The sequence below is a fragment of the Aphelocoma coerulescens genome, chromosome 3 (genome assembly GCF_041296385.1).
Source record: "Aphelocoma coerulescens isolate FSJ_1873_10779 chromosome 3, UR_Acoe_1.0, whole genome shotgun sequence".
Classification (NCBI taxonomy): Eukaryota; Metazoa; Chordata; class Aves; order Passeriformes; family Corvidae; genus Aphelocoma; species Aphelocoma coerulescens.
Genome location: NC_091016.1, coordinates 74,960,094 through 74,979,957, shown reverse-complemented (window position 1 = coordinate 74,979,957; position 19,864 = coordinate 74,960,094). Strand labels below are relative to the sequence as shown.

Below are 19,864 nucleotides of genomic sequence, written 5' to 3'. Positions count from 1 at the left end.
CTCAGGCAGCCGAGCCAGATGCTGTGGAGCACAGTGCCCAGGGAAAGCTAGTATCCTCAGGGGCAATTCCACAAGGGTCAGCAGTTTCTGGGAATATAAGGGATGATGTGTCAGGACTAACACACTTGTGAGCATATTTACATGAGGTATTCCCTGCTGCATGTTCTCCTCCTCCTCTCCAGCCATACACCTCTGGGCCTCTGAAGCTGATTTGCAGTGTCCCACAGGCCACATTTAGTGCCTCCTCAACTTGCCCTAGACAGCAAGAAACTTCATGGAGGAGCCTAAGGCAGGAGCCAGAACCTTATTATACTTCAGTATACCTTCCCTCAGTGTTGGCAGGAATAAACTTCAGGACACTATATTTAGTATTATTCCAGAAAAGAAATGTCAAAACATAATGGCTTCCTCCTGAAGAAGTGTTATGGGGTGCAGCTGCCCAGATGCTGGCGGGGACTGCCAGAAGGCCTGCATGAGGAGTGTCCAGGCCTACTGGGCAATGGACACAGCTGGTTCCAGACAGCTCCAAGGCAGCCACAGCAGGGTTCAGCTGAGCCCTGCTGCCATGACGGCAGTGCCTCAGCAAAAGCATTTGTTCGGAAAGAGCAAAACACTCCCTGTGAGCAATGAATGAGACTGTGAGAAACAGCCCTTCGCACCCAGAGGCAAGAGCAGGAGCAGAGGAGCAGGAGCTCTGAGCAGAGGCACCCTGTAGGGCCCCAGAGAGACATGGCTGGAGCAGGGCAACAGCACAAGGAAGGAGTGTGAAGAGGAGTCAACATGGACTGACACCACAGCCAAGTCTGTTCTGCTTGTAACAGTAGCTGGCAAGAAATCTCTCTGTCTTCATCTCAACTCGAGTTTTCCCTCCTATTTTCTCTCCTGTCTCACTGAGGATTGGGAGCAGCAAGCAACTGAGTAGTCAGCCAAGGCTAACCCATAGCAGAAGCCAGTAAGAAAGCTACTTTTTGAATCACAGTAAGTACGCCTGAATGTGTTTTAAAGCTAATCACAACCACAATAAGACTGTTTCATTGTCGGTGTACAATTTTAAGACACATTTGGCCATCCAAGAGATTACTAACAACTACAACCAAGTCAGCACTTTTTCAGCCAAAGAACCACCAGCACAGGAAATGACAATTAGTTTAACTCTTACTATTAAACCACAGGCAAGTCGTATGATAAAAATAAGCATCCAAAGAGTACAGAAGACAGAGCAGTTGATATTGAACAAGTATAGTACTATGCCTCTTCCCCTTAACTAACTTGTCTACAACAAACAAGCTTTGCTTTCAACAATGGTAGATCATCACCTCTGGCTACAACCTCAAGTCATGCAATTTGGGAGGCTTTCAGGTATTCTTACCACCAAGCATGAAACACATAGGTTCTTTAACAGGTATTAAATACCTGGCAAAAATCTTAGCATAAATAATTTTGCACTGTAAGAATCAGTATTTGATTGACATAACTTCTAGATATTATTTGGAGAATCTACAGGCGCTATTTTCCTACTAGCACTTCCCTCACCACCTCCCCCTAGGGCAGATGGAATGTCTCAGGCTGCTTTTTACTATATACTTATTCTGTAAAACCCCTTAAAACAAATGCATTCTTCTCAAAATTATTCAAGTAATAACTACTTCCTTTAATTAAAAATTTAAAAGCACAGAATTACTGCAACCACAAGTTTATAGTCAGTCAGTTAAAGTGTAACATACAGGAGATCAGAACAACTGCTAACCTCCAAACCCAATACTACAATACACCCTCACATCTATCATTCTTCTCTTGCCAAGCAGTTAAGACTTAAGTGTTCTGCACACATTAAAAGAGTGGATGCTCTATCCATAAAAGTGAGTTACCTGGAGGGAGGGGGAAAAAAAAGGCATTGTTTTTGAAGGGAAGTAAGTAGCTCCTGTTCACCATCACTCAAACACAGAATGTCATTTGACCTCATAGTGATCTGTGAAAGACAGCAGAGGCCATTCTAGCAGCCAGTCTTGCAGCTGGAACATTACATTTTTAAGTTTGGGTGAACAATCTTTATAATGCACCACATACAAACACATTTATACACTTATAACTGGTAACCAATTTGAAATGTATGCTTCGACTAACTCACCATTTATTGCCTTGCCTAGTCTGTAAAGATAAACCTGCCTTTTCAAGATACTTTGAGAGCTGTAACATCCCTGGCTGCAGATCTCCATTAGCAGACCAAGAAAACTTGTTACAGAAACAAAACCACCGGATTTCTGTCTCTTCCTCCACCTCAAAGGATGAAAATGAGTGTCATCAGCCCCATTCTCCCCACCCCAGCTGGATTAGGAAGCTGCCTGTGAAGCCCATGGGTACCCCAAGAAGGCAGTGCCCCACGGGCCTTAGAAGGTGTTGGGACCTTATTGCTGCTTACACTTTGTGACATCATTAAACAATCTTTCAGACCCATGTGTGTCATGCTGCCAGTGAGGCTCAAGTACAAGAATGTAGGGCAAATCACATTGCCAGGGCTCCAGGAGCAGAGGGGTGCAGGCTACTATTTTTAGTAGAGTCATTAAGGTTGGAAAAGACCACATCCTTCTGATGTCCAACACTACCAATAAGCGATACTGGACAGTGGAAAGAAACTTGACTAGAGGTGGCACAGCTTACTAAAAGTAATAAATATGTGTTATTTCATTTTAAAGAGTGTTTCTTTCACTTTCCACAGGCATCTGTTGGACACACACGGCCTGACTGCATGCCTCAGAGGAACAACACATCTAGATGAACACTTTCATAGTCTTGAAAGAGTTATTAACTAAGTGTGCGTTTCAAAGGCTGGTCTAGATAAATAAGCAAAGGGATTAAAATGTTGTATGCCCTTCACTGCAGTTAAATTCCTACAGCACATGGGTAACTGCTGTCTTTATAGAGGTACAAACTATGTTGCAAGGGTTTCATAAACAGTCACGTGTACAAGAAGACTGAAAGACTTAAGTCAATCATATACATTTCATAAACAGCACTTTAATTTTTCAGGACAGGCACTGGGACTGTAAGGAGCTGAAATTATTTTGCATGGGCAGCAAACTTTGTTAATTAAATTTACTGATTAAACAAGAAGGACCTCTCTAAAAAAAAAATCTCAGTGGGATGCAAACAAGACAGCAAAATTCTCTTCAGAGAAGGCAGTCCTATTGAACCAAAAAGCAAGTACCATTTGGAAGTGAGAAGAAAGAATAAAACTGAAGGTCACAAATTAAATATGCTCCAGCAGTGTCCTTGCCTGTTACATTTTAAGATAACCAGAATTAAATTGCATCTATTACTAAAAAACTGGTAATTCCACTTGGTAAATAGAATAACTCAGTAAGCACCTAGCTTTGTAATGGAATTGTATGATTTTCAACCGTATGATTTTCAATTATTTTCAAAAGTAAGACTTCTAAATACCCATATCCACAGATAACTAAATTACAACTAGCAAAATAGAAGGCTTTTCAGTGTAAAAAATACAGTTTACCAAGAATTATCAAGTCATTAACTATTATGCTCCCACACCAATCAGAATCTACAGCACGCAGCTGCCATTAAAGTATTAAACATATCTTGACAGAAGAAAGGTTCCTTCAACTTAAGAAATAAGTGCTTAAACTCCTGCTTCCTAGTAGGACACTACTGTTGTACTACAAAATACTTTTCCCACTAACAGCTTCCTTAAAAAAAAAATCTAACATGGCAGTAACAATAACACAGGATCTTAGTAGCTGTCATTCCTTCAATAAAATACCTGCATGGAGCTAATTAATTTCCACATCTTCAGATAGATTACAAACCTCACAAAACAGCTTCTCAACTGTTTCCCAGTAGGACAGATGAAGGAGGGCACTCCTGTGTTGGAAATTATAATGTACACATCATCTCTCAAGGTTAAACCTCTATCTACTTGCTTTCTAATTAACCACCACTTTCTGCTAGTTTATCTTATCTCAAATTAGATCTTTTTTATACCAGTTTTGCTACTTTATACTTCTACTGCTGACAGAGAAACATACACTTAAACACTCAGGGTTAATAAAAGTTCAAAAGAGAAGAAGGGATGGGCGGAGGAACTAGAAGCAATACACAAAATGTGTTCTCGAGTCGTAAAGACAATTTTGACAAACAAGCAAAGCAAAACATTAATCCAATAATTCACACCCGCTGATCAGACTTGCTGATAAATTCAACACAGTACTAAGACACTTTATTTGATCCCAAACAAAAGGGAAAAAGCAATGTATCAAATGTCACAATCTAAAGTTTTCTGAAACAAGTGAAAAATGAACACCAACAACATTTGAACAGTCTGAAGATAGTTTCAGAGTACATGGTGATGTAACCTTTTAATATTCCTGTCCCAAACACAAATAATCAAGAACCGAAATACCCTAAATTCCTGCAGTTTCCATCAAATTAACTGAAATCTCCACACCTATTGTTCAGAATACCCACTATCTTTGCGAGCTGTAGCACAAAGATAATGTAACTCCATTCTTTTGCAGGAAACACTACATAATTTTTAAAAATGCTTCAAAAAGGCAAACGTGTTATACATAGAAATTCATAACTTAATCACAGTACAGAAAAAAAAGAACAATGTCTTCTTTCACCTTATAGGGATGAACATTAGCCTACTTGTAGAGATTCAGGCAGCTGCTGAGAATGTCTTAGCAGCTCTTGTATTTGCAAGAAAAACCCTGTCAGTCGAAAGCAAAACAATCTCGCCATTTAAATATGTCAGCTAACTGTATACATATTATACAGTCATCTTTTGCGAACCCAAAATTAAAACATAAATCCAAATTTCTAAGCGAGAAAAATTACTCCAACAGCACTACTTTGCACTTGCAATGGCAGAGCCAAACCACAGACCTCCACTTGTGATCAATTGCTTCAATAAATCAAAACATGACAAAATATTTGCAGAAGCCCTGCCAGAGCAAGACAGGTGATACAGTCGGTAGTATTTTCAAATCCTGAAAAGGATTTGAAAAGGGGCTCCTAAAGAGCCGGTACCTTGCCTTACCTGCCCAAAAGCAATGCTCACACGGCTCTGCAGCCAATTCACCAGTTTTCCTCTGCCACTTTGACAGCCTTGACAGGGGAAGTCAGCCCATCGCTTGCACAGAGGTGTTTCCCGTGGAACAACCTAACTCCAAGCATTAACATTTCAACGCATCCCTGCCAGCCTGCAGGAACTAGGTTCTAATTAATCCACAGGCAGAAAAGTCGTGGAGAAAAAAAAAAACAAAACCAGGACTCGACCCATTTGTTGCGGTCTAAATTTAAAACGGAAAAGCATCAAGAGCAGCACGCTTGCAGCCTCTGCTTAAGGGTGGTGTGCTAACATAAATCGGGAACGGAAGAGAAAGCCCAAAACCTAGAAACAGATTATGTAGGTTAAGCTCAGCTTTTGTCATCCGCTGCAAGGTCCAGCTAAGGAAACGCTGAGCCCCCGGCTGGGGCCGATTCGGCGCCAGCGGCACCGGGCCGGCCCCCGCGCCCCCTCCGGGCGCCACGTCCTCCTCCGGGCGCCGGGCGTGGGGAAGGGGCCGCGCCGCTTCCCGCGCGCGGGGGGGACACAGCCGCTTCCTCCGGCGTTCCCCTGGGGACCCGGGAGGGAGCCGGGCCGGGCCGGGGGAGGGGAAGCGGCGCGGGCCCCTGTGCCTCCCCCCCGCCCCAGCCCCTTCCCTCCTTAGCGCTCCTTACCCGCCTTGTAGCCGCGCAAGCCGGGCTGGGGGTGCAGCCCGCCCCACATGGTGCCGCGCCGGGCCGGGCCGGGGACCGCCGCTCTCCGGCGGGCAGGAGAGCGGCCCGGATGGGCGGCGGAGGCGGCCGCTCCGGCTGCCGCTGCCCGGGGAGCTCAGCGGGGCGCTGCCGCCGCGGCGGGGGCTGCTGCCCGCCCCAGGGGCACCGCGGCCATGCTGCCGGCGCTGCCGAGCGCGGTGGGACCTGGCCGCCCCCTCGCCGGAGACAAAACTTGCTCTATTGCGCTGCCGCCGCCGCCTCCTGCCTCTCCGGCGCTGGCAGCGGGGCGGGGACAGGGGCGGGAGCGCCGCAGATGCGGCGGCTGCTGCTCGGGGACGAACTGCTTACATAACCCGGCCCACGGGGCGAGCTGCAGCGAGGGGCTGCGGCGGGGGGCGAGTCCGCACGGGCCGGCCCATCCCAGGCCCCGCCGGGCTGCGGAGGTGTTTGTGGACTCGGGTTAGGTCACTTATTCGCCGCCTGCTCGCCCTGGGCTCGGGGAAGGGGCTGGTGGGCAGCGGCGTGTGCCCGTCCCCGGGGAAAGCACTGAACTGACAGCACTTAGCTATGTAAAGGTGTAAAGGTAATCGGTCAAGGAAAGTGAAACGCCTGACTTCAGCGTTGCGGCATTGGAAATACCCAAGGCCAGTATGCGCAGACTTTAGTAAGTAGAGTTCATAATAAAATCACAATTTACCTCTACTTATTTTTGTTTTAGTAAGAAGACGATGTGGAAATAAAGAAGAATCGTAACATCCATTTGAACGATCAGTTCCACCAAAAGATCCACAGTAGCATCATAAAGTTTAAGCCACAGGACGGGGAACAAAATGCTCCTGTCAGCAATAATTCAAACCCAGTGAGAGGCGCATCCCTTCTCCACGCTGCTTTGAGTCTGCTCCAAATACTTCAAAAGATAATTCTGCAATAGTAGCCTTACTGTTACTGTTGCTTGCAACTGCAGCCCAGCGGTCCCCATTATAAACTACTTTCTGAACTAGTGTACCCTGACTCAATCAGCAATCCATGTCATCAGACGAAAAGAGAAGGAGAAAACATGTGGATAGCTTCTAACTTCAGCATAGCCATACCAAGATTACAAAACACACACCCACCAAAAGAAGACAAGCAATGCTTCAGACAGCATTGTAGATTATGATGGACATTATAGTTTAGGGAGGTGAGGTGAAACAGGATCAGTTCTGTGTTTGTGTGGAGACATTTGCAATCAATAAATAAAATTGTGTTCAAACATTTCCTGCTGACCCAATGCATTTTTAATTAGTAGCTGATGATCACAGAATAGCTTTTATCTATTTGGAAAGTTACATGTTTTATTTCAGCACAAGTCATGTTTTATTTATGCCTAGCTTGGTATTCATAATGTACTCAGTCAAAATGAGGCCTCAGAAGTACTGGCAAAGCATATAGTAATGCTGCATGTTGTTATTTCATCCTCTTTCTTATCTGTGTAAAGCCCTTGCGCACTCACCGAAGACCTGACATGATGCATTCCTCACCAGCTTGTTTAACTTCAGAGTGTAACTGTCAGTGGGTGTTCTGTAGGTAGAGTTGTAGAAACACAGACTTCAAATGTTACCAAATACTGAATAAAAATCCCAAATAGTAAAACTGCAGGAGATCTTGTCAAAACCTTCAGACTGTTGCTAGAAGTCCTTGAATGGTAAAAGGTCAGAAGCATTTTCAAGAAGCCACAAGTACTGCTTTACAGTAGAACACCAAAGCAGGAACTAAATTATTGTTGACAACACCTCAGTGAAAGCGTCCAGCCTTCAACCCTGAAGCCAACATCCATACTGAAGAATATTTGTGAGACAGATGCATGGTAGATAAACATGAATTTTAGAAGGAAGCATAAAAGCTAAAGTGTCTTGCAAAACATTGAAGACAATGAAACACAAAAACAGCTTAGTTCAAGACCTCTTTAAAGGACTTGACTGCATGTAACATTTGTAGCATGCTATTTTGTTGGATTAGAGTGAGTACTTAGCATATTTGCAGGAGGATGCAGTGAGCTGTAAGGAAGCTGAATATTAAGAAGGGGAAGGTATCTAGCTGCAGGCGAGAAGAAAAATTACCTCATGACTGCTACGCTTTGGAGTTTGTGGTGCTGTCCTGAAATGCAGCTGCAAGAATCCAGAGGCGTATCATGGCTGCAGAAAGCTGCATGCCTGGAAAAGGTGTGGTAACTGTTCTTCTATCTTCTAATAAATGTCACTGCAGTGGTTTTATGTAATTTGTATTGCTGTCCATGGAAGCTTTACAGTTTCCTATGTATCTCCTGTCTAGCCATGAACAATACTACAGAAGAAAAAAAAAAGAAAATATAAAAAGGCCAAGATGAGGGTGGTAGAACACAACCAGGTAGTCTGGCTGAATCCCCTCTGAGCAGGGCTGTGTCTTCCAAGGTGTCCCCACTGGGACATCTGTGCTTTGACAGTGCTACTGCTCAGAGCAGAAAGAAAAAAATAACTGTGCTTAAGTTTAAGCAGTCAGATAACAAAACCTGAGACACTTTCATTGTTATGATTGGATTTTAAGTTATTTTTATAGAAACTAAATGTAATTAGTAAAGCTTTTTCACTACAAATGACCACAGTGTATCCGTCTGGAAACCAGGCCAAACTGAAGCCAGTAGTTTTACTCTATAAATAAATGTTAGCTGGTTAATGCTTTATTCTCTATCCAGCAATGTTTTACATCTGCAGTCTGCTTCTGTATACAGTTCTAGACCTGGAGCAGTATTTGTTTTAGACTTTCAAAAATCTCTTGAAAAAGTGTGATCACTGGTCTGGACCTCCTGAAAAAAAAAAAAAAAAAAAAAAAAAGAGCTTGTGCAATTAAATGTTGCTGAAGCAATCCCCTATTTTCATTTGGATCTCAGCTTGGAAATGCAGTGGGCCCTGAAGACATCCCAAGTCACTCTTCTTAACAACTCTCTGTTGTCCCACCTGCGAGGCCCAACCGTGTGGAGGGGTGGGCAGTAGTGGCTCTGGTCCACTTCTCATGCCTTTGTCCCTCTGTGCCCAAGGGAGCGCACCTACACTAACGTGACTTGCATGAACGTAGAAACATGGAGTCATTAAGGTTGGAAAAGACCTCTAAGACCATGGAGTTCAATTGCTAAACTTGTCACCTCTTACATCTCTTGGGTTGATAAGAATTAGGAGCGTGACAATCTGTGTTCCAGTGCTGCCTCACTGCTGATACTCATGGAAAACAGCAGTTTGGTATGAAGGAAAACTCATGTAACCTTACATGTGAATGAAACTGTAAGTGGAAACAGCCTGCATCCCCAGGTAATTATTATGAAATGTGATGCTCCAGACTATGAATGGACTCAATTTCTTAGACTCTGAAAAGGCTTCTCCCCACCTCTTTTTTTCTGACACAAACTCCACCTTCTTGGCAGAATGAACAAAGGAAAGTGACAATAGAAAGTAACAGCTTAAGCACTGGTACTTGGCAGATGCTGTCTCATTAAGGTCAATTGGAGCATGTCTTATCCAAGGGTTTGTGATCTGTCTCCAGGTTCAGAAATCCCATCCTTTTTTTCCCCCCTCTGTGAAAACATAATGCTCGAAGTGGAATTAAGCTGAAGCACAACCTGTGAAAACAGCATTTTCCTATGATTAAAGCCAGAAATAAATTAAATGCTTCTTCTACACACTTGCTTTCACATTTAATAAAATTAAAATATTACTAAAAAATCCCAAATGCTAATACCTAAACGTGGTTCTAAGAGAATGCAGACCATTTCCCCTATCGAATTAAGACGTCAAGCATGTGTGCATTCTATCAAAAAACAACAGCGGTATTTCTGCAAGCACATCTACATTGTAAATTACTTTGAAATTAAAATCACAGATTTTCAGTTATTGAGTTGCTTCACTAAGTACAGCAATTCTTTCCCTCCACCCACAACTTTTTCGGTTGAACACTGCGTCCTAACAAAGTCTTAGCAGCCTTTAAGGAGCCTTAGAGCAATTCCTCCTGTTTTCCAAAAAAATAACTATGTATGTTACAAAGCAAGATGTTAGATTCTATTGGCTGTCACTATAATTAAGAACAGATTATCTCACCTATGGAACTGCACACCTGCTGGTAGGGGCATGCTGGCCTACAAAAGACTGAAATGTTTTCCTCAAAGTACATGGAGTGCACTGCACAGCATCAACAATAAATTGTGTCACCTAATACCTGTGAAGTAGGCATCGTGAAATAACACGGTGTATACAATGTTCTTATTTTTGCTTTTTCTACAAGTGAATGGGAGAGCACGTTGCACAGGGGAGCACAAGTTGATACTAATTTGAATCTGCTTTGCACTGCGCTTTCACTAACAGCTTACACCATGGGAGAGAGTCAAACCAAATGGCTCGTTGTTACCATACCTATAAACATAGCTAATAAACCATAGATATGGTTCTTACCAACATCCTGAAATAGCAGATTCTTCTTATTATTCCAGCTTTCAGAGTCAGATTTTCACCTGAGAAATTATTTGTATCGTTGCTAAAAGACCCTTTGGAGTCAGGAATTTTTCACCTTTTTTTCTCTGTGTGTGTGTCATATTAACTTAAAATAAGTCACAGAGAATTAAATCAACTTTGTGTTATCAACTCAGATAGTGCAGGAAGAACATATGTAGGAGTGGCATCCAGTGGTGCCTAACCAGTAACTTATGAAGATAAACAGGAATTTCCCAGGTACATTTTTCTCAAGGCAAAATTTTTTGAGTTCTGCTATTCTATCTTCCCTTTTCTCCATCCTCTCCCCTTCCCAAAAGCAGTAGAGAAGAAGAGGAAATATAAATGGTTTGGGAGGAGATGGAGAGAATATGTAAAAACCTACAGGCCAGAGGCAGGTTTTTTCCCAGGCTTCCAAGGTTGGTTCCTATAAAGTTTAAGTGCCTGTACCAGAGCAGCTAGTGAAGAGAGCCTCTTCCCCTGTCCCCACCCGGACTCACTAACATATCCAGCTTCTTCTCAAGACATTATGCTTTCACAAAAAATATTTTTTAAAAATTGTTTCTCCTACTCCGTTGCACGACTTTTTCCCAGAATCTCCAGTTCTCTTGTTCTTGAGCCCACTTGAGTGACCTTCACTTTCTGTGAACACCCTGTCTGATTTTAGGAGCATCGATACTTTTTTGTATTTGCTTCTCTGTGCTAAAACACTAAAGCCCAGGAGGCCTCAGCAGTGCTGCAGTTCAGGTTTTTGATCCAACTGCCACGGACAATGTTCAAGTTTTTATAGCTGGCATTTTACTTCAAGGCAGACTTGTTTGACTCCGTGTTACACACAGACAAACGAGTGCACAAGGATAATGCATCCAAAACTGAATGATATCACTGCACAATAATTTGCAGGGTTTTCAAAGCTTCTTTATGTATGTTTAACTCCACCTCAAATGTGAAGTAACTGCTGTATTAGAAGCACTAAAACAGCATTTAGCCTGACCTGTTTAAACCTACCTGCTTTAAAGGTTAATCAAAAAGCACCCCCTTGTATGTAGTCAGTGAAACAAAGGATCAGACCATGTAGTTCGGGTTCTGGTTTTTGGGTGGCCTTTTTCCACCTCAGTGTTGAAAGGAGTAAGTCCTGTTTTCCTTTTGCAACAAGCATCCCTGATGAATTATAAAACTTTGCAATAAATCAGAATTTTAAATTACAAGTAACTGTTACAGGAAGGCCAAGCACACTACAGCACAACCAGCCAGCAGTGCAACATTGTATGAATACTTGAAAATGGAAATTTCTTCCTAGTGGCCATCATTATCTGCTTATAGCCTGAAATATGTTGTTTGTTTATTCCAAGTCAGAAATACAACCTATGAACATTACCAGTCAGAAAATTATGTGGTCTCTTGTGTTTGAGCCAAACCCAATATTGCTGCAAAGGGATGAAATTTCAGTAAAGTCAATGGAGTTATGCCAGTGCTTAGTTTAGTCAGCTCAGTACTGTCATATGCCCATACGTAAAAGTTGGATGGAAAAATTTATTTCATGCTGTAACTATAAATACTATAACTTAATGAATCTCCCTACTCCATTTTTTCTCCGTTGACTTTTATTCTACAAATATCACTGACATGAATTCTACAATAATTCCTTACATACTATATGCTAGAATAATGTGTCACTACTATAATACTATTTTTTTCTCTCAGCAGTGAGAATTCCACAACTAAAATGACAAGGTATTCTATGCTGGTAGAATAAAATCCAGTTTAATTGGGCACTTTCATACCACCCAGCACAACCCCTGCAGATGTCTCAGAACCAGCCTGCTCGCTGTACAACGCTGAAGGACCAGCAGCCATCAGCCATGGCACTGCTGGGAACTGCCCAGTGTGCAGGACAGGCAGCCTTAGAAAACACTCTGGTTTTGGTATGCCTGGTGCTGTAAAGCATAATTTGCTTATGTCTTGTCCTTTGTATCCTTCTCACAGTAAACTAATAAACGTATAGAACACACATTTTTAGATAAACCCTTTTTACCCAAGAAGGTAGAAAATGACTGAAATGCACAAATTGGGCTGTACTGGTTTGTACTGACCACAGTGCCTGTCAGATTTGTCTTATGGGACCTCAGGGTTAGTATATGATATACATACAAACCACCACAGTATCCTTAGACTGTTTTGCTTTTGACTTAAAATTAACACGGACAAGAGTGCTTATTAAAAGTAACTTTGCGGCTCTGGCTTGGCTGTAAGATCATTCTACTTTTAACACATTACTTGAGTGACCAAATGGATCTGGGAGGCGTAAACATGTAACCTGATCTTTGGTCACTTAGAAAACAAGAAAAAATCAAGCTCCTAAGTGAGTATGTAACTTTCAGTATATATGAGTAAAAGAAGCATAGAGGTTTAAGTATTGCTGCTTGATTTCTTGGGGACAGTCCCACTCATTTAGGAATCCCATGGTTTAAGAAGTGCACATCATGTGGTGCATTGCTGTACCGTTCTAATATTGTGAGTAAGAATATCTGGTTAAATGAATTAAAATGAAACTGAAGAATCACAGTTGCAATTTTCTGGTTAATGCAGGAGAGTATGACACAAATATGCTCTATATTTTGACCATTTAGTTCTTGGTGTTACTATCTTCTGAGCCAAGCATCAGAAGGTCAACCCAGAACATGGGATTGTCTCCAGGGCTTCTGAAGGAAAAGTAATTGCCATCTGTTCACAAAGTAAGAAGCTTGAAAGACCCAAACAAAATGCATTAATAGGAAGAGATAAATAGCTTAACTAAAAATCTGGATCTGGCTGCATCCTTCCAAAACACCATTATGCACATGCTTCCGATGTGAAAATTACAAAAAATAAATATTCTGAAACAGGAGATGACAAGCAGTCAGGAAGCCAAAACAGAGAGCAACAAAAATGCAATAAGAAAGTGCAAGAGGCAGTCATACACATGACTCCCATCTGCACACTACCCCAGCAAATGCTCCATGAAACCAGTTCATTCATGGAAGTCCTTGCTCAATGACACTACTGACAATATGTTAACTGAGCCTTTCGTGGTGTTGGCCCTGCTGGAACACATCCCCAGGAGTCACCGTAACAAGATCTTTACTTAGCACAGTCTCTGCAGTTAACAGAACAAGAAAAACAAGAAATCATAAGAAGACAGCTACCATGAAGTATCTTGAAATACATGCAAATACTACTTGTCTTTCACTTCCATGTTTGAAGATAATTGCAGCAATGATAAACTTTTAAAATTTGGATTAAAAAAAAAGAAAACCATGCATTTTGCATTGTATTAAGGTAGAACTCAAGTGCTAATTTAAAAAATGATAAATTGAATCACATCTTCCCAAAACACATTTTCTGCATTTTTATGTTACTGCTTTCAGATGTTCCTGGTAGGCAGGAACACATAACCTCTGAAAGCTGACTCTAACAGACCTCTAGAGTAAACTGAAATATCTAAAGCCCTAGAAGTACGTTGCAAACGCTAAAGGCTCTACAACATAACCATATGTACTCAGTGCTATATATCTTTGAGCTTATACATTCCAATTTAAGTAAACCAGTCTCCCTTGCACAGAGATAAGAAAACCAAGCTGTGTAAAACAGAAACTACCAACTATTCCACTCAAATCTATATTTAGCATTTGCTGTGTCATGCTTTAATTGCTGAAACTGCCTCTACAAAAGCATTAAAAAATCACCAGAAAAAAATGCCATTATGAGGCACATTGAATGTTCAGAACAAAATTTCACCCTGAAAAATATACACATCAGTTCTGAAGCACAAAGAAGTTCTAAAATGTGGATGAATCATCAACATTTTGTTTCCATCAGGTACATGCTCCCAATGTAAAAATTACAAAGAACAAAAATATACTGAAACCCTCTTGGAGCTCACCATCATGAACAAACCAGAACAGAATTGCAAGTTCAAATTTTTATGAACAGAGAGGAAAAGAAAATGTTGGAAGATTAGTTCCTTCTTTAAAAAGAGCAGATAAGTTAGTAAATACAGTAACTTCCATTGAGCTAGCAAGTGAGCCAAGTTGTATAAGCAGATCCAGATATCTAGTTTGAGAGGCTGTGAATTGTTTCCTTATCTAATGGAGTCCCTTATTTTCCCTCATTGTTTTTTTTAGCATAATTTTTCATATGACTTTCAAATATAATTTTACATGAAGTATATATAGATACTCAAACTGGACCATATGGTAAAAGACTCTTTGCTAAACACTCATTTATTTAAAATACAAGTGAACTGTCACCAAGATGGATGGTTTTTGTAGAGACCTGATCAACCATATCTCCAGCTGCAAGGATTTCTCACAGAAATTCTTTTTGCTGTCCCAAACAGTGACTGCAATATAGGGTTTTACAGCCCCTGAAACTCAGCCACATCAAACATTTCCACAGCATAGGCTCAGGCTGCTGCATACTACAGATCCTCCCTTCCTGGTGGTGATTCCATACAGAACAGCACAGTATGGACTTAGAAGTTCTGTGGTTGGATTTACCAGGAAAAAGGGGCAGATACAAGAGTTACTAGTTCAGTGTTGGAGAGAACAAGGGCTCGAGGTCCTTGTGTCTGTGGGGAAGCTCTGCTTGATACATACGCAGGGTTTGCAAAGCCAGTTGCAAAGGCTTGAAAAGTAATTTCATAGAACCATAGAATCACAGAATGGTTTGGGTTGGAAAGGATCTTAAAGATCACCTGGTTCCAACCCTCCTGCCATGGGGAGGGACACTTTGCACTAGACTGTGTTGCTGAAAGCCCTGTCCAACCTGGCCTCAAACACTGACAGGGATGGGGCACCCACCACTTCCTAATATCTAATCTAAAGCTACCCTCTGTCAGTTTAAAGCCATCACCTCTTGTCCTATAAATTTGACTGACTGGACCTCAGTAATGACTCTAATGATTGTATGAAGGATGAATAAGCACATTAGGACCATAGAACAGAATATCCAGTTAGTTGTACAACTTAAATCATACAGTTTACCATCCCAGCAGAGGACAGTTTTGAAGGATCAGGGTAAGGTTTTCCCAAGCCCTCATCTCCCATATGGTAAGCTCTTTGCAAAATCTGTCAGGGAGAGAGAGAGAGTTCTCACAAAGAACAAAAAGCCAGATTTCTGAATGTGCTCTTTCCCCACCCACACCCTTATCAGCTCTATTTTTAAATACAAAGCTAGCTCCATAGAATTTCCTGAGATTTGACAGTTGGTCACACTGTTACAGATTAAACAGAAGAGTGGCAGACTTGGCTGGACTTACTGTTCGGCACAGCAAAGAGGGAGATCTGCCCCTGAGAGCATGTCATGGTGTCAGGAAGTAGCATTTGCTGGACAGCAAATGAGCATGATGCAGTCCTGCCCCTGTTCAGGACACACAACACAAATCCTTTCATCATATTTCAGCTTTGATGCAGGCACTGCCAACAGCTTTAGCCCTGCTCAACTACTGCAAATGAGTAGGCAACTCATTTACTGGCTTGCTTGTATCTGCAGAATAGCTGGCAAGCACATCATCAGTTATTCACGACAATCCGTGTGTGGGTGTGTGTTGAGGCTTTCAAAGAGATGGTGTAAAATATCTGTTCCTTCAGGCCTTCATGGTATATAGCCTCTCCTCAAAATCTCTCACTCTTATTCTGCCTTGCACTTTCAGACAGTGTTTCCAAACTCCTGGGAGTGAGTCCTGTTGTGGCCATTTCAAAGATGAGGAAAACTGAGCACACAGCAGCTCACTATGGAGTTGGGGAGGGAGTCCAGGGCTCTCCAGTTTTAATGTTTCCTTGTTAGACAGTGCTAAATGTGCTTGCCACCCATAGATTTGTTTATTCATAGCTCAATGAACTGAGGTTTTGATTAAAATTGATTTTGTTGCAACAGTGCTGTCACTATTATTAACCAGTTTCAATTCCTTTAAAAATAAACAGGGAGAATCCAAGCAGTTCAGTTACCTCTATGCTGTGCATGGCTGTTAGAAAGTCTCAAAGAATAGATTAAATTAAAAATGAATGCACTTTTTAGAAAATTAGTGTTTTCTTAATGCAATTACATACTATTGTCTGAACCTTTTAATACTACCCAGATGGCTAGTAGAGAAAGAATGGTTATATTAGACAGAAGATTTTTATTAAGGACAGCTTTAGTTTTTCAAACAGCACAGGTTTTTCTGGCTTGGCAGAGAATCAGCTTGCCTAGTGAAAACTGTTTTCCCTTGGAAAGAAGAGACTGGTATAGGATGTACCTAAGAAAAGACAATTCCTCTTGGCTGACCTAAGCAGAAGTATTGGCTTGGGTCTCTGAAAGGAGTTCTTTTGTACTGCTGGTAAGTTGTTCAGCAGCTATACAGATGGGCTGGTTTTTTTGTTTGGGTTGTTTTTTGGGGTTATTTAGGGGGTGGTGGGGGGGGTAATTTGTGCTTGGTTTTGGTTTTGTTTTTTTTTCCCAAAAGGAAAAAAAAAGGGGAGTTGAAATTAGCAGCAAGCTCATAACAGATTTTGGAACCTTAGCAGATGGTAATGAAGGGAGTAATGGGAGATATAGTTAAGAAGGTGATTTTCCACATGTGCAGAATAGGAATGATGGAAATTAAGAAGACAATTGTGAAATAACATTAACTTCCAGACCAAAATTGAGGCACAGTTAGTTTTTCAGAAATAAGAAACAGGCTCCTGGTAGGAGGTCTGAATTTTTGTTTGCCTCTTGAACAGCATGAAGCATTCTGTCAGTTCTCACTAAATAGCTACAGTCAAGTATAATGTTCTGGGTGCTACACAGAAACATATACATGTACCATGAAGTAGTAGGAATGTGACAGTATCAGGTTTTAGAGTTTTCATGTTCTCTTCAAAAACTCTTCAGTTCAGAAACTGTTCCAACTTTCTTTGATGCAAAAGTTTTAGGGAGAAAAATAAGTAGATTGATAAGTCTTTTCTTGCTTGCTTTCATGAAATCTGGGCACTCCGTAAAAAGAAAGGAGAAAAGGAGAAAAAGAGAAAAAGGATGAGAAGAAAGCTCTGAAAACCTGAGGATTTGGAGAGAAAATTTCTTCATCTCGGAGAGGGTAGGAGGGAAGCTTGGAGAGTAACGTTATACTAATTCCTCTTTGGAATAATTTATAAAATTGGATCTGCAGATCACTCACATACATAGGACTGTAAGCGTAATTGGCCTGGAGACCACACAACCCAGCAGACTGCAGAGCCTCCAGAAGGCCCAGCTGTTCCTGTCCTTCAGGACACATCCTTGCTCAGTGCTTTGCAGCTTGCTTACAAGTTGAGGTCTTTTTTGTCACAGTAAACAAAGAGAAATTCAAACCAAGCAGCCAACCCTGCTCACTGTCTATACATAGGGATTTCTGAGAGAGATGAAAAACAATCCCAACTAGTCTGAAAGCAAAATGACATTGCTTAAAGACACTTATTTCCTTCCTTCAATTTGCATTGTCCTTACTCTTACTTGTATATGGATCATTGTTAAATGAAAAATAAAATAGAAAGCCAAAGAAAAAAATAATGGACATATTCCCTTCTGGGCATTAATAGAAACAATCAAGCAGCTATTTCAGTTACCTTTTATGTGATCTGTCCTTGTTCCCATTAGGAGGTCTTGCAATTCCATTTATATTGTCCCCCTCCATAGTGAAACAGTGTTCAAGCAGAACTATGTATTTCCAAGTGGCAAGATAGCAGCCACATGTTAACAATTTCCTTCTCAAGACCAAGATGCTGCAAGTGAAAAATCATGCCTTGGCTTTCTGCCTGCTTCTGTCTGGCTTAATTAGCTGATCACACAAACAATCTCAGCTAAAATGATTCTCAGTAAAAGGGTAGGGGGGAGCTGCTTGAGCAGAACTGGGTGAAGCTTTACACTGAGCTACTACCCTAGCAAGATCCAAGAAGAAAGGATCAAGGGCTTTGGCTCAACACCTTCCTTAACCAGACAGAATTTGAACTTTTGGAGACTGAAAGCAGGATTCTGAACAAAGCGTGATGCCTCCTAAAACTGAAAGAACTGCAGCTACACAAGTTCAGACATTGGTTTTGGGGGGGTTGTTCAGGTCACTGTAAAGAAAGAGAACCACTGTAAAACTGAGAGCAAATCTTTATCACAGTCTCCCAAAAGGCTTTGGGTTTAGAATTAGTAGCAGTCAAAATTACATTAAAGAGGAAGAATCACAAACATTTGCTCCATTGCCTTAGCTTTATTTTTTTTTCCAGTGACCTAGTATCATCAACTCAGTCATAAAAGATGATATTTTCCCTACCTCTTTACTACTTGGTGGTGGCACTACACAGCATGGTAGCCCCACTTCTGTAGTATATTCACCAGCACAGAGAACTCATGTTTTTGTGCTCTGCCTGGAGGACTGTATGAAATAAAATTTTCCATGATAATCAAATCAAAGTGATGTCCCCATTTCTTAATGCAACCCTGAAAGTGCTGAACAGAAGTAAAACAAACACTTAATAGCATTTATGGTTTAAACACACTTAAAACAAAGATCCTAAAGTCTTTACAAAAACAAACTGTACTTCTCAACCATCTTGCCAGAATTTTACAGTGTCCATCACAAACATTTTCCAGCTACGGATTTAGTTCAAGTTTCAACTCAGTAAGCTAAGGCATACAGACTGAAAGTGTTTCAATTAGCATAATCGGTTTAAATTGATTTTTTTTCACAATTTAAGATATGATGCATAAATCTCCATTGAAGATATGATGGTTTAGTCACATCATCCCACAGATGAAGAGAGTCCCATGTGTTTATTTGGTTCAGGGCTGGTTTACTTCAGCAGACTTGTGCATATTAGCAAACTGAAAAGGAATGCAGCAGCCCATCTCCTATAAACACCATTTGGCTATTTAAGCCTACACTGCACTAGGAATAGAATTATATCTCACAAACACCACCAAATGCCGGAGCATATAATTTATTCACTGCACGCTACATTATTTTCAAATCAGATTTTATCTGTCCCTTACTATATAAAGCTGGGGAAACATTCTCATACACATGGAACACTTCTGCACTGAGGAATTACACCACTCTGAAATGAATTTACAGGCTATGCATTGGAGGTCAATCTACAAGGCAGATTCAGATTTTGATTTGGATCTTGCTCCTGGTTCAGTGACTGACCTCAGACATGATCCCCAACATTTGTTTTCCACATTGTCATTCACTGAGACTTTGTTGGCTCTGCTTTCCTTTGTCCTATACTATCTCCTGCTTGCTTAAACACAGCCTCTGGAATGCTGTCTTCTGCAAGCTAAGAAGTATCTCTTAACATTCATGCAACACCTGTTCATCCAGGTGGAGACCCTGCAGCCAGGTCTGTAGTCTGCAAACCTTCCTACAAATGCTGCCTTCTTTTGGCCAAGTAAGGACCATAATCAGCTTTAGTGCCTCAGCATGTAAAGATGATTCAAATAATAATAATAAAAAAAGGTTACATTTGATGCAGGCAGATAATGAAGCCTTAGGACACAACCCTGTCTAATCAATCTATTTCAAATTGGGAGTTTGCAGCATACTTTGGACTGTACAGTTTTGCACACAG

At 41.3% G+C, this 19,864-nt stretch overlaps 1 protein-coding gene across 2 annotated transcripts in view; it reads right to left on the bottom strand.

Annotated features, from left to right (window-relative positions):
- Positions 1-19,864, bottom strand: part of CEP85L (centrosomal protein 85 like) — a 177,923-nt gene that overhangs the window by 102,226 nt on the left and 55,833 nt on the right. Inside the window, exon 1 of one of the 2 annotated variants that reach the window (XM_069010907.1) lies at positions 5,740-5,937. The exons of the other annotated variant lie outside the window; for it this stretch is intronic. Within the exon in view, the coding sequence (XP_068867008.1) occupies positions 5,740-5,788 (49 nt within the window). The 5' untranslated portion in view covers positions 5,789-5,937. Of the gene's footprint in view, positions 1-5,739; positions 5,938-19,864 lie in introns of those variants that run through there. 2 annotated transcript variants of the gene reach the window in all.